The sequence below is a fragment of the Cervus elaphus genome, chromosome 25, assembly GCF_910594005.1.
Source record: "Cervus elaphus chromosome 25, mCerEla1.1, whole genome shotgun sequence".
NCBI classification, from domain to species: Eukaryota; Metazoa; Chordata; class Mammalia; order Artiodactyla; family Cervidae; genus Cervus; species Cervus elaphus.
In genome coordinates, this window is record NC_057839.1 from 71,316,565 (window position 1) to 71,329,792 (window position 13,228).

The 13,228-nt window shown below is 61.2% G+C and overlaps 1 protein-coding gene across 1 annotated transcript in view; it reads left to right on the forward strand.

Moving 5' to 3' along the window:
- The window catches only part of LOC122683672 (protein S-acyltransferase 21-like), a 38,871-nt gene continuing 25,643 nt past the window's right edge, over positions 1-13,228 (forward strand). The window contains exons 1-10 of the mRNA XM_043887452.1: positions 1-51; positions 267-455; positions 521-591; positions 1,725-1,791; positions 1,969-2,190; positions 8,245-8,420; positions 8,746-8,847; positions 9,477-9,601; positions 10,206-10,361; positions 12,327-12,439. Coding sequence (XP_043743387.1) covers positions 1-51; positions 267-455; positions 521-591; positions 1,725-1,791; positions 1,969-2,190; positions 8,245-8,420; positions 8,746-8,847; positions 9,477-9,601; positions 10,206-10,361; positions 12,327-12,439 — 1,272 coding nt within the window. The remainder of the gene's footprint in view (positions 52-266; positions 456-520; positions 592-1,724; positions 1,792-1,968; positions 2,191-8,244; positions 8,421-8,745; positions 8,848-9,476; positions 9,602-10,205; positions 10,362-12,326; positions 12,440-13,228) is intronic.

Sequence of the window (13,228 nt, forward strand, 5' to 3'; positions counted from 1 at the left end):
ATGGCGGCGGTGATGGCGGCGGTGGTGGCCGTGGACTGCCACCCGCCCCGGGTGCTTGGCTGAGCCTCCTCTTAGCGCGCCTGGCAGGCAGGGCGTGGAGTCGAGACCTGTGGAGGATGAGCCATGGCCAGTCAGGGTCGGAGTTGGACAGCAGGGCAGGGTGCCCGTGAGTGTCCCCGGAGGAGGGCGGGCACGGCCGTGGTGCACCGAGGCGGACGAGCTCTCCCAACCCCGGGGCCCTGACCCCCTCTTGCCCTGACCCCCAGGGCCCCTGCTCCCCGGAGGGTGCTGCCCAGGAGGGGCAGGGGCGAGAGGTCCAGCCCTCCCAGCCCGTCCGCCCTCCCCAGGTCCCCAGCATCAGAACCAGTGCAGGGACCCCCGATGTCCCAGCACAGAGCCGAGAGGAAGGTCTGCAGCCACAGCCGGCCAGGTCTGCCTGCGGGCACCCTGGGTCGGTGAGGGTGGCTGGGCTCCCCGCGTCCCAGCATGGCCAGCGCTGTGGGCTCCGGGTTTCACGCAGACACACTGCCTCCCCCCGCGGCCTGGATGTGAGGTGCCCGGTGTTTCGGGGTGCGTCTCGGATCTGAAAAGGTGAGCAGGTGCCCCTGCGTGCCCCGAGGCCTCTCCTTCTGTCCCTCCTGCGTGACAGCCTGGCTGCTCATCTCAGGACAGGAGACTCAGCACTTGAACTCAATAAGTGCCAGTTACATCGCGTCATAGGTGATGCCATTGTTTTCTTCTAGGACACTGAGGACTCTGTCCTCGGAGCTCCCATCTTCACCACTGTAGGTTATTTCTCTTTTCCCTGCTTGGTTCTTGGAATGTGAGTTAGGGCTGAAGTTTTCAATCTCCTTGCAATACACACATGCTTCCCTTTTTTCTTTGTTTCTTCTCTTACACCCTCTTCCTTTTCCTTGCCTGGAAACCCTAACAGACCAACGTCGTGTTGTGTCTCCAGCTTTGTGGTCTGTGAAGTTTAGTCTCATAACCATCACCTCCCCATACCTCTGTTCCAAGACCTGCAGGAATCCTTGATGCGACCTTCCGCGTGCCTACTGTGTGGTGTGAGATGTCAGCCCTTCCATTCCATGTTTCTATCTGGGAATCATGTTTCAGCTCCATGCCTGTCCCTCAGGGTTCTAATTCCCAGGTACCTCGGTCCTGTTGTACAAGTGTGCTGTTCGATTCACGGGAGCCCTGCAAACTCGGGGCCGCTGTGGCCTCTGTCTGCATGGCGTCTCATCCGAGGACCTGGGTGGACGGCCCGCAGAGGCAGCAGCTGAGCTCTGCCCTTAGGACGTCCCCCCGCCCGGGGGAGTCCCAGCTCACACAAGAGTCGGAATAGTTTTCAATGTTTCTGTCTCTCCCTAAAGTAGCCAGCTCCTGTCAGCTACACTTGCTGTGTGTTTCTTTCTGAAGAGACCGTGGAGGCTGTGCACAGAGTCTTCTAAACTCCCCCAAGTTCCACCTGTAGCAACTGTTAACAGTGTTGCCCTCCGACACCGCAAACACCCCATGGCCTCCCAGGACATATCCCTACCGTCCCTGGCGGACCTGCCCAGCAGACGGCCCGGTTCCCTCCCACCCCTGGAGGGCCCACCCCTGGGCCAGGACCCTGGCTGTGAGGCGCTCCTGCCCTGGGGAAAGGCAGGGTTTCTGGTGGGAGAAAGCTTCTGACTGCCCTGGCTCCAGCTGCCTTTTGCTTCTGCTCTGGGCTTTCCCAGGGATGTGGACCTCTTCTTCACGTGGGCCACCCACATCCGTGGATTTTCTGATGAGGTGCATGCGTTTGTAAAGTGACCAGCAGACCGTCACTGTAGGTGGCCTGCCAACCATGAGGGACTGGTAACTGCCCGCCCTGGGGTCCCGGCAGAGGTGAGGGTGCCCGGGGACCACACACACACTGAAACTGCTTGCTGAGCTGTGGACAGGCGCCCACGGCCCCCTGTGCCCCCTGCTGTCTTGCAGATGGCCTTCTGCACCAGGAGGTCGAGGCAGGTCCTCCCAGAAGCTGTGTCCAGTAGGAGCACGCAGGTGTTGCCGCCCCGCCTGTCCAGGGTGAATGGCTGGTCGCGGCCCTTGCATCCCTTCCAGATCGTGGCCTGGACCGTGTTCCTGATTCTGGCCTTCACGACCTTCGGGGTCTTCATCCCCCTTCTGCCATGCGACTGGAGATACATCACCTACAGTGTATCCTTTTCCGGGGGTGGGGGGGCAGCGCTGTGGTCTAAGTTGGGAGGGGCTTCCTGAGGGGCCTCCAGCGGGCCTAGCTCCACCCGCAGGGGTGGTCAGACCTGCCTGTGCTCCGGCTCCCATGGTTCAGCCATGGTTCACCCCCACCGTCCGCACCAGAAACCCCACAGCTGCCTGCCAGTGGCTGCTGGATTGGGGTCCCAGCTGCCAGTGCCCACCTGTGCTGGGAAGGGGGAGTGCACCCGGCTGGCAGCAGGGGCGAGAGGGTCCTGGGTGGGCAGAGACTCCAGGAGGGGAGGAGCTGCAGACAGGCTGCAGGCTGCCCTGACCCTGGCTACACAGCCAGTCTGTGCTGTCCAAGAGGAACGGCGTGTGTGTGCATGTGTGTGTTGTCTCTGTGTGTGTGTGTGTGTGTGTGTGCGTGCATCTGTGTGTGTGCTAGTATTCACTTTCTCCATCTGTCTGGATGCACTGGGTCTTAGTTGTGGCTCTCAGGATCTTTAGTTGCGGCATGTGGGCTCTACTTCCCTGACTGGAGCATGAACCTGGGCCCCTTGCATTGGGAGTGCAGAGTCTTACCCACTGGACCACCAGGGGAGCCCCAGGAATGGTGTGTTTTAATGAGGAAGGACTTGAGGTGCTCACATGCCCCCCTCAGTGTCAGGTGCATGGAGCCCCCCTCACCACACCTTCCCACTGAGGCGCTGATGTCTGTGACCCCCAGAGTGGCCTTGTTCTGGGCACAAGACATCTGATCCCTTGGGTGGGCGTCAGGGTGGTGTGGGGCTCTGCCAGGAACCCTGGCCCCCACCCCAAGGGTCCCTGCACATTAGAGCCAGTGGACAGGCTGTGTGTCAGTCACTTCAGTCGTGTCCAACTCTGCAATCCCATGGACTGTAGCCCAGCAGGCTCCTCTGTCCGTGGGATTCTCCAGGTGAGAACACTGGAGTGGGTTGCCATTTCCTTCTCTAAGGGATCTTCCCAACCACGTCTCTTAGGTCCCCTGCATTGGCAGGCGGGTTCTTTACCACTAGCGCCACCTGGGAAGCCCCGTGGACAGGCCGGGCTGCTGTGAAGTGGGGTGTTTGCGCCTGCGCCTTCACTCTGCAGTGAGCAAACGGGCTACGCTGCCCGCCCGCCAGGAGTCGGTGGCCAGGTGGCTGAGGTGGTGGGCAGCTGGGTGGGAGGAGGCAGGGCAGGAAGGGCCCTCGCAGGCTCACGAAGGTGCCCGAGCCCTGAGCTCAGCATCTTTCAGCTTTGAAAAAGCAGGGAGGGCAAAGTGACGGACCCCAAGTACCAGGTGCTGATTAAGACTGCTTGCGTCATGTCTCACACATGCTGAGTGTCTTTAAACCCCCTCCACATGATGAAGTGTCCCTGGAATGCCCACTCTGCATCTAACAAAGATGTCTGTTTCCACACCATTCTGTTTTTTCACCTTAAAAGTCCCTGGGAAGTTACCACGTGTTCCCCAATACCAAGGTTGGCATTTGCTGATTTCTAAAGTCCTTTTGCAGATGTGGGGCAGCACTGAGCCCCAAAGTCACCCTGCGCCCCCGCCCAGCCTCCATCAGCCAGAGAAACCAGGGCATCTGTGTGGGCATCTCTTCCCTCAGATGAGGCCTGTCTGTCCCTGCCCCTGAGTTAGCAGAGACTTCTTTGTGGTAAGACTTGCCATGATCAATTTCCTCAGTAGAAAAAGGGCTTTTCAGCTTCCTCTGTTTCCTCTTGTCTGTTTTGGCAAAAAGTTGTGCTTTTTAGGAAATTTGAGTATGTCGTCTGGATTGTCACATTTCTTGGAATAAAGCTATTTGCACTATTTTCTGTTATCCAGCCAGTGTCTGTAGGATCTGTAGTAATGTCACCAGTGATCCATCTTCCTAGGGTTTATCACTTTTATTGGTTATTCAGAGGATTTGCTTTTGGACTTATTGATTTTCCCTGTTTACTTTTTCTGAATTTCTGCTTTTATTGTTGCTATTTCCTTTCAATGTGCCAGCTTTAATTGCTCTTTTTCTACCTTCTTAATGTGGAAACTTCGGTCATTGGTTTTAGACCTTTTTTTCTTTTCATCATATCTGAAGCTGTAAGTTTACCTCTAGGTATGTGTGCACACAGACCCACAAACACACACACATACACAAGTATACATATAATGCACAAGTGACCCGCTGGCCACACGTATGGACACCCACAGTGTTACACACGCTGAGGCACAGATGAACAGGACGGAAGTGAGAGGCCTGAGATGTCTGGGGGGGCCGTGCCCCTGCAAAGCTTCCGGGACCCATCCCGGCTCTGCGGGCCTCAGGCATCTGCTGGCTTCAGATCTAGCCACCTCCATGTCCTCACAGCGTCTTGCGTGTTGAGTCCTGGGCTGCTTTTCTTGTAAGGACACCAGTCCCGTGAAGTCAGGACACATCACAAGGACCTCAGCCTAACTTGGTCATCTGCAAAGACCCCACTCACAGGTAAAATCATGACAGTTCCTGGGGCTGGGACTTGAGAGCCTCTCAGGGACACAGCTCCACCTCGCCTGTGTTCAGTCGCTCAGTTGTGTCCAACTCATTGTGACCCCATGGACTGCACACACAGGCTTCCCTGTCCTTCACTGTCTCCAGAGCTTGTTCAAACTTATGTCCATTGAGTCGGTGATGCCATCTAACCATCTCATCCTCTGACGTCCCTTTCTCCTCCTGCCTTTAACTTTTCCCAGCATCAGGGTCTTTTCCAGTGAGTCAGCTCTTTGCATAAGGTGGCCAAAGTATCAGAGCTTCAGCTTCAACATCAGTCCTTCCAATGAATATTCAGGACTGATTTCCTTTAGGATGGACTGGTTTGATCTCCTTGCTGTCCAAGGGACTCTCAAGAGTCTTCTGCAACACCATTTCGAAAGCATCAATTCTTTGGCACTCAGCTTTCTTTATAGTCCAACTCTCACATCCATACATGACCACTGGAAAAACCATAGCTTTGACTAGACGTACCTTTGTCAGCAGAATGTCGTCTCTGCTTTTTAATAAGCTATCTAGTTTTGTCATAGCTTTGTGCTGGGCTATAATCCAGTCTCTTTGTTCTCTTTTGACCCAAAACTTAGCTGAGCGTTGGCCCGGGGAGTCTTTGCAAGGGACACATGTGCCCTGTTCAGCAGCCCCCGTGAGTGCTCACCTGCTCTGTGCTGGCACGGAGCCCCAGGTGGGCCGTCCTTTCTCCCCCGCCCCTGTGGCCCCTGCCCCTGGGTGGCTCAGCACCCAGTCTCTGTGAGCCCCTCCTGCCTGTCCCAGGCCGAGGATGCAGGGTGGCCTTCCTGGCTGTCCAGAGCTCAGACTGCCCGCAGGACATGTTTTCTGGTGAAGTCTCCTGCTGCCCAGACCTGCCCTGTGGCAGTGAAGTCCCAGAAGGGCACTTGAGTGCCGCGCTCTGGCCACGGGGGGGCGCCGGTGCCCCTTGGCACCTGCAGGGACCCAGGAGCAGAGCTGACGGAGGTCCCAGGCCCAGGGTCAGGGCTGTGGAGCTTCCGGAAGTCGGGCAGCACCCCACAGGCCCCCTGGAGACGGGGGGGGGGGGGGGGGGGAGGGGTCAGCAAGTCGGACCCTGGCCGCCCTGCGAGTGCGGGAGGGGCGGGAGGGGCGGGGGTCCTCTGGGACCCAGGCCGTGAGGGGGTGCTCCAGTGTGGGCCCCGCCCCCAGCCCAGGACCAGCACAGCAGCCGGGGGCCAGGGCGGGTGTCCGGGCCGCGCCCAGGCTGTTTGTTTACTGACTGCAGATAGTTGCCAGGGGAGCCGCGTCCGCGTCCTGGAGCTCGGGTCCTGTTTGCTGGGAGTGAGACGCCAGGCCAGGCTCTCTGTATTATTAACCTGAACCTAAGACTCTGGGAGATAAAATTACATCTGAAAGTGAAAGCCAGCAGCTGGAGGGTGTGCCACCCACCTGCACCCGTCTGTTCTGGGGCTCAGTGCCACTCACCCTGTGTGTGACCAACGGGATTGGCCAGGCCATCTTGGGCAAGCATGGCCGACCCTGCCTGCCCCCCTGCAGACGGGCCCAGGTGTGTGCCTGCTGTGGACTCTCAGTGTCTGAGGGGCCCTGGCAGCGTGGCCCACTGCATCCAGGCAGCACGCTGTCCTGGGGTCCCTGGCACCTGCAGTTCTGGGAAGTCCACGGGGCTGCCTGTCGGCCATGGGTCAGGCGTCTCCATGTAAGGCCAAGGGTCTGAGTATGGGCGCCGTGCCACACTCCCTGCCTGGCAGTGGTCTCATGGGGAGAGAACACGTGGGCCACCCGCCTGCCGTCCTGCCCATAGTCCCGGCCCTGCCCGAAGGTGCCCGGTGGGGTCAAGCCCACTGCAGCCAGCTGAGCAGGGCCTCACCTGGGCAGCGAGCCACTTCCTGCCCCCGGCCCACCCCGCCGGCCCCTCCCGTCTGTGCTCTGGATGCGCTCCGGTTGCCCCGGGAACCACACAAACAGAGCGGCCTGCTGTGCTCCGGAAGTGGGTGCCGGGGGTCAGTGGGCACAGACGTGTGGTGCCACCAGTTGTGACACCGCAGGCTGGCCACGGAGCCCCGCCCACCGCCCCTCACCCTGCGCAGGGCGGGGCTCCGTCTGCTGGTCAGCACGGGCGGGGGGCGGTCCTCACCCCCCACCCAGCCCTGCGGGGGCCCCCCGGCTGCGCCACAGGGAAGGGCCCCAGTGGCTCCAAGGGATCCGGCAGCCCCGCCCCCGTGGGGTCCCTGGCCCAGCTGGTCCTCGGTCAGCCTCGCTTCCCACGTCCTCCAGGCCATGCGCCCGGCCAGCCCTGACCCGGGCACCAGCTCTGACCCAGGCACCAACCCTGGACCCGGGCACCAGCCCTGACCCGGGCACCAACCCTGGACCCGGGCACCAGCCCTGACCCGGGCACCAGCCCTCCGGTCAGCCCTGCCCTCTGGCCCAGCTCACTGTAGCCCTCATGGTGGTCCCCGTGTCCCCTAGCTGGCCCGGGCTTCCCTCACCCCATGCCTGGCACCCAGAGCCTGGGGTCTGCGCTGGAGGCTGGAGGACGGGGAGCCGAGCAGCTTCGGGCAAAGCGGCCCCCGCTGAGGCTGGCCACGCCCTGCGGGTGGTGGGTCCGAGGAGGCCCATGCAGGCCGTAAACGGGCGCCCGGAGCCCAGGGTCTCTGCCGAGCTGAGCGCCGCAGGGGCCGTGGGAGCCTGAACCCAACGGCAGTGCTGAGTGAGGAGGGCCCGGGAGGCTGGCCCTGCCCAGAGCCCACACATGGCAGTGCCCCGTAGACCCTGCTGGCGGGCAGGGAGTGGGCCAGAGGCCCTGCCCGCCACGCCCAGGCGGCCCTTGCAGAGCGGGCCTGTGCACCCCAACCCTCCCCGCAGGACCGTCCTGGGAAGCAGGGCAGGGCTGAGGGGAGCCAGAGCTGTGCTTCCTCCTGTTTGGTTTCCATGGGGACAGTGTGTTGGTCCCTGGAGAGATTGTGCAGAGGGTGGATCTGAGCGCGTGAGGTCACCCTGGGAGCTCCGGGCGGGGGATGCCGAGAGGGCTGGGGGGAATAGAGAGACAGACAGACAGACAGAGACAGACAGAGACAGACACAGAGAAACAGGGACAGACAATCACAGACGACAGTCGCGGGGCCAGTGGCCACAGAGGCTCACCGGCAGGTGTTTGAACCCTCCCACCCTCCTCGTTTTCCTGAGGACTCACGCTCAGCACGGCCCTGCTGCCCCAAGGACCCCCACCACCCCTTCCGGTACCAGCTTGGTGCCCACCGGCACGCACAGGCCTGGCCTGCTCCTCCAGGAGGCTCGGCAGGGGTCTCAGGGCCACAGCTGATCCTGCTCTGTCCTTGCAGGACAAAGGGTTCCGGGGTTGGCAGGGCACGCGGCTGCCAGAGGGGCAGGCCTGCTCCCTGCCGCCAGCCACGTATGGGCCCCCCAGCGGCTGAGGGCCCAACCACCCGCCTCCTGGACGGTCCCCCGGGTGGCTGAGGGCCCAACCACCCGCCTCCGGGACGGGCCCCGCAGCTGCCTGGGCCGAGTTGCTCCTTGACGCCCCCTGCAGGTGACCGGCGGGATATTCTTCTTCCACTTCTTAGCCCACCTGGTCGCCATTTCCATTGACCCGGCCGAAGCCAGCGTCCGCTTGAAGAACTACTCTCAGCCTATGCCGACCTTCGACCGGTCCAAACACCCGCACGTCATCCAGAACCAACACTGCCATCTCTGCGAGGTCCCCGTGTGCGTGTCTGGGGGGGACGGCCATGGCAGGGGCGCCGGGCTGTGTCCCGGGCCGGGCCGTACTCGGGCGCCCCTGCTCCCAGGCAGGTGCCTGGCCCAGACCCCTCTCAGAGAGGCGGGGTCCCGGGCACAGCCCCCCGCCCCATCCTGGGCTGAGGGCGTCCGTGGGCGGGCGGGAGCGACTGGAAGCAGGCCGGGGGAAGACGCCCACTGCATCGGGTGGACCCGCCCACTGCATCGGGTGGACCCTCTGAGCAGACGGGCTCTGCCCGGCCCCCCACCGCACAGCCTACTGACAGGCTGCCCCATCCACCCTCCCTCCCAGGAGTGCCAAAGCCAAGCATTGCAGCGCCTGCAACAAGTGTGTCTCAGGCTTTGACCATCACTGCAAATGGCTGAACAACTGCGTGGGAAGCAGAAATTACTGGTGAGGGTCCCCCCCCCTCCCCCAATGGCAGAGGGGCCCTGGTGGAGGGCAGCACCAGGGCAGGGCCCGCCTGCTCAGCGCCCCTCCTCCAGGGCACACCCCTTAGGGTGCCTGCTCCCTGCCCGCACGCCTGGAGGAGGGCCAAGGGGGGCAAGCTCACGGGCGCTGCAGGTCCTGACGCAGAGCAGGCTGAGTGGGGCTCCAGGAGGCAGGTGGGCCCAGGAGTCCCCACGTCCACAGGCAGGGTCAGCAGGACGGGGCCACCGGGGAACAGGGGGTCAGAGGCCTGGGGGCAGGTGTAAGGGACCTTCAGGAAAAGTGGGGAATCAACTAGACCCTGTTAAACAATCAGATCCTGTTTAACATTGAAAACGTTAAAGGTGTAACATCAGGAAGACTGAGGGAAGACACTTCAGTGAAACCACACTCTTGAGAGTTGCTGCCTAGGGTTTATTGTTTTGGAGGAAGAGATATTATTCTGGTCACAGGCTCTTGACAAGGGTTCTGGGGCCCAGCAGGGGCCCAGGGGGCTTGGCGGGGGTCCTGGGGCTCGGCAGGGACACACCGGAGCTGGCGGCCCCCCTCCTGGGCCGTCAGGCCTCCAGGCACTCAGCCAGCTCTGCCCGCAGGTGCTTCTTCAGCTCGGTGGCCTCTGCTTTGGCCGGTCTGCTCTGCATCATCGTCATCCTTCTGTACATCTTCTTGCAGTACTTCTTCAACCCCGCCGCCCTGCGCACCGACTCACGCTACCGGAGTGCGCACCCCCCCTGCCCCCCAGGCTGGCCGTCCGCCCACCGCCCGCCCACCCAGGGTGCCACACTGGGCAATCTGGGCCCAAGTACCTGTCCAGACCTAGTTGTGGGCTGAAGACATTTCAGCTGAAACTCGGCCTTCACTGGCCCACACACAACCCCTCCCTGCTTTTCCTCAGTTGGTTGTTGGAAACTGTGGTTGGGGTGCCCGGTCCCCTTGTCACAGAGGACTATGTCCTGGAAATGCCCCAAGGTGGTGGCTGTGGTCTTTCAGCTGTAGGGACAGTGGGGAGGCCAGCACAGTGGACGCCAGGGTCAGGCTCTGTGACCTGGGCACTTAGTTACCCTCTCCGAGCCTCACCTTCCAGATCCATAAAGGGAATCAATGCCCACTGCAGAGAGGAGGGGCTGCAAGGGCACTTAGGTTAGGCAGGGCAATGAGGAGGCGCCACCTGGGCAGGGAGGGGCTCATCTGGGAAGGGAGGGGCCACCTGCACAGGGAGGGGCTCGCTGGGTAGGCAGGGAGGGGCTCTCTCCAGCTGGTGTCCCCGCCCCCACTGCCAAGGCTGACCCTGGGATGCACCCGATGAGGCTCTGCCTCCACAGGTATCTCCAACAAGGACACGTGGCTGCTCTTCCTCCCGATCTCCCCTGTGAGGACCAGCAAAGGCGTCCTCCTGGCGCTCGGGCTGCTGGTGCTGCTGCTGGCGCTCATCAGCCTGCTGCTGCTCGGCCACCTGCTCTTCTTCCACCTCTACCTGAGTACGTGCTCCCCAGGCTCCCCTCTACTGAGCACGTGCTCCCCAGGCTCCCCTCTACCTGAGCACGTGCTCCCCAGGCTCCCCTCTACTGAGCACGTGCTCCCCAGGCTCCCCTCTACCTGAGCACGTGCTTCCCAGGCTCCCCTCTACTGAGCACGTGCTCCCCAGGCTCCCCTCTACTGAGCACGTGCTTCCCAGGCTCCCCTCTACCTGAGCACGTGCTCCCCAGGCTCCCCTCTACTGAGCACGTGCTCCCCAGGCTCCCCTCTACCTGAGCACGTGCTTCCCAGGCTCCCCTCTACCTGAGCACGTGCTCCCCAGGCTCCCCTCTACTGAGCACGTGCTTCCCAGGCTCCCCTCTACCTGAGCACGTGCTCCCCAGGCTCCCCTCTACTGAGCACGTGCTCCCCAGGCTCCCCTCTACCTGAGCACGTGCTTCCCAGGCTCCCCTCTACTGAGCACGTGCTCCCCAGGCTCCCCTCTACTGAGCACGTGCTCCCCAGGCTCCCCTCTACCTGAGCACGTGCTCCCCAGGCTCCCCTCTACCTGAGCACGTGCTCCCCAGGCTCCCCTCTACTGAGCACGTGCTCCCCAGGCTCCCCTCTACCTGAGCACGTGCTTCCCAGGTTGGCTGGCCTTCACCCCTGTGCTCACACAGGTCCCCAGCAGGCCGCCTCCTCCAGCAGTGAGTTCAGGGTAGAAAGGAACACCCCAGAGGGCAGAGGGCTGAGTTCTAGTCTGAGACCCGCCGAAACACAGAGGGGTTAGAAAGTGGGCGGTGACAGTGTTGAGAGAGATGAGAGGATGGAGTCTGTGAGGCAGGAACAGGGCATTTAGAGAAGCACCCGCCAGAATCCCTGATGATGAAGAACACTGAACTTGCCAATTGCGTCTGCAGCTCCTGGTGGTGGGGGGCGGGGAGGTGGCCAGGACGGGGCCCCGCAGACGGGGGCCTGAGGCGGAGCCACCAGGCCAGTTGACAGACGCGGCCGCCTGGCCCGGCTATGAGTCCTCATCGAGCCTGCGGGGGAGACGGCCTCAGGCGGAGGCGCGAGGAGGCGCTGGGCAGCCGCACGGAGGCTGTGAGGGTCTGACCGGGGACGCAGGCCTGTCCTGCCTCTCCTCCTCTGTGTGCTCTGGCCACGCCCGTGTCACACCAGGCGGGCTCCAGAGACGTGCAGAGCCTGCCGGCACCCATGTCTGGGGGCCTTTGTGCAGACCTGGGCAGAAGATTGGATGTCTTCACTAGAATGTCAACAAGGTCCAGTTCGTGTCCTCAGACTGCGACGGCCTCTGAGGCAGTGTGTGCAGTTAACGGAGAAAGAATTCAAGGCTCCAGAAGAAACAGCCCTTGTAGGAGCCCCCGGGGAGGGGGCGAGGTGGGGGAGGGGCTGAGCCGGGCCCCCCCTTGGGAGCAGACCCCCCCCCCCCGCCCACGGGGGCTGTGGGGGCGGCGGTCTTCCGTCTGCTCCTCAAGCTGCAAATAGGCTTCTGTGGGTGGCCTTTTCTCTTTCCAGAAATAATTATAAACCATCTGTTCCCATGTTTGTCAGTTTTCAGGGAAAGAAATGGAAAGTTAGCCCCCACCCCGCACCACCAGGGTGGAGACACAGGACCGGATCGTGTCTCCTTTTGTTAGTAGTGATCTTCTGTTGAGAAACATGTTAGAGACTCTTTAATAACCTGAGTCTGTCTGCCACGTGCTGGCCACTGTCTCACCTTAAAGACAGAGCTGAGCTCCACACTTGCCGCATCCACGCTGACTTTACGGGTCTGTGAGGCCCCCGGGACGGGGGCTGGTGGGCTCCACGGGTGCGGGCACCTGCTGGCTTCGGCCCGAAGGTCAGCCAGGCTTGGGGTGGCCTTCCGGCTGCTGCCCAGGCTCCCGGTCAGGAGCCACCTCCCAGCACTGCGGGCCGTGGACGGGTGGCTGGTGACTGTCTCTTGCCTGCTTTCTCCTTTCCAGTGGCCAAAAGGTTGAGCACGTTTGATTACATGACGCAGGGCCGCCAACAGCAGGACTCGAAACACCAGACAGGGCAGAGGGATGTGCGTTTACAAATAGAAGACCTGTCACAGGTACCGGCATCCCTGCTCCCCCATCTATCCGTCCAGGACTGGGTAGGGGGCCCAAGGTCACCTGGAGGCCGGGACCTCTGTGTTGGTGTGGCGGGGGTGGGGTGTGGCACATATATGCGAGTGTTTTGGGGGGGGGTGTATGTGATGCAGTGCACGTGTGGGGTTCTGTGTATGTGGCTCTTTGGCGAGTCCTGTGGGTGTGGGTGTTGTATCGTTTCTGAATTGACTCTCCACAAGATCAAGCCAGCAGGGCTGACACCTTTCTGACCCACCCATTTTTGCAGCTCCTCATCGAAGTTAACTTTTAGTCTTTAAAGGTCACCATTCAGAAAATGAAAATATAAGCCACAGAGAGAAACAATCATTTGCAAATCATATATATGTACCCAGAATATACATAGAACTTTCAAAATTCAGTTACAAGAACACTGATCAGGTTTTTAAAATGGGCAAAATATCTGCACACACTTCACCAACAGGGATCCCATGGGTGGCAGACAAACCCAGATGGTGAACATCAGCATCATTCCCCCTTAAGGAAACATAAGCTGAAACCACGATGAGACACCGCCACTTGGCCTCCAGAGTGGCCGTGACCAAAAAGCCCAACCCCCAGGGCTCGCACGTGGCTGGTGGCGTATGAAGCTACAGCACTTTGCAAAGAGTTGGCATTTTCTTAAAAAGTAAAATAAGTACATCTCACGTGACCCAGCCTTCTACTTCCTGTCTCTTACTAATGAGAAGCAGAGATGCACAGATGAGCAAGGGCGCAGGGAAGGGGCTCCCCTG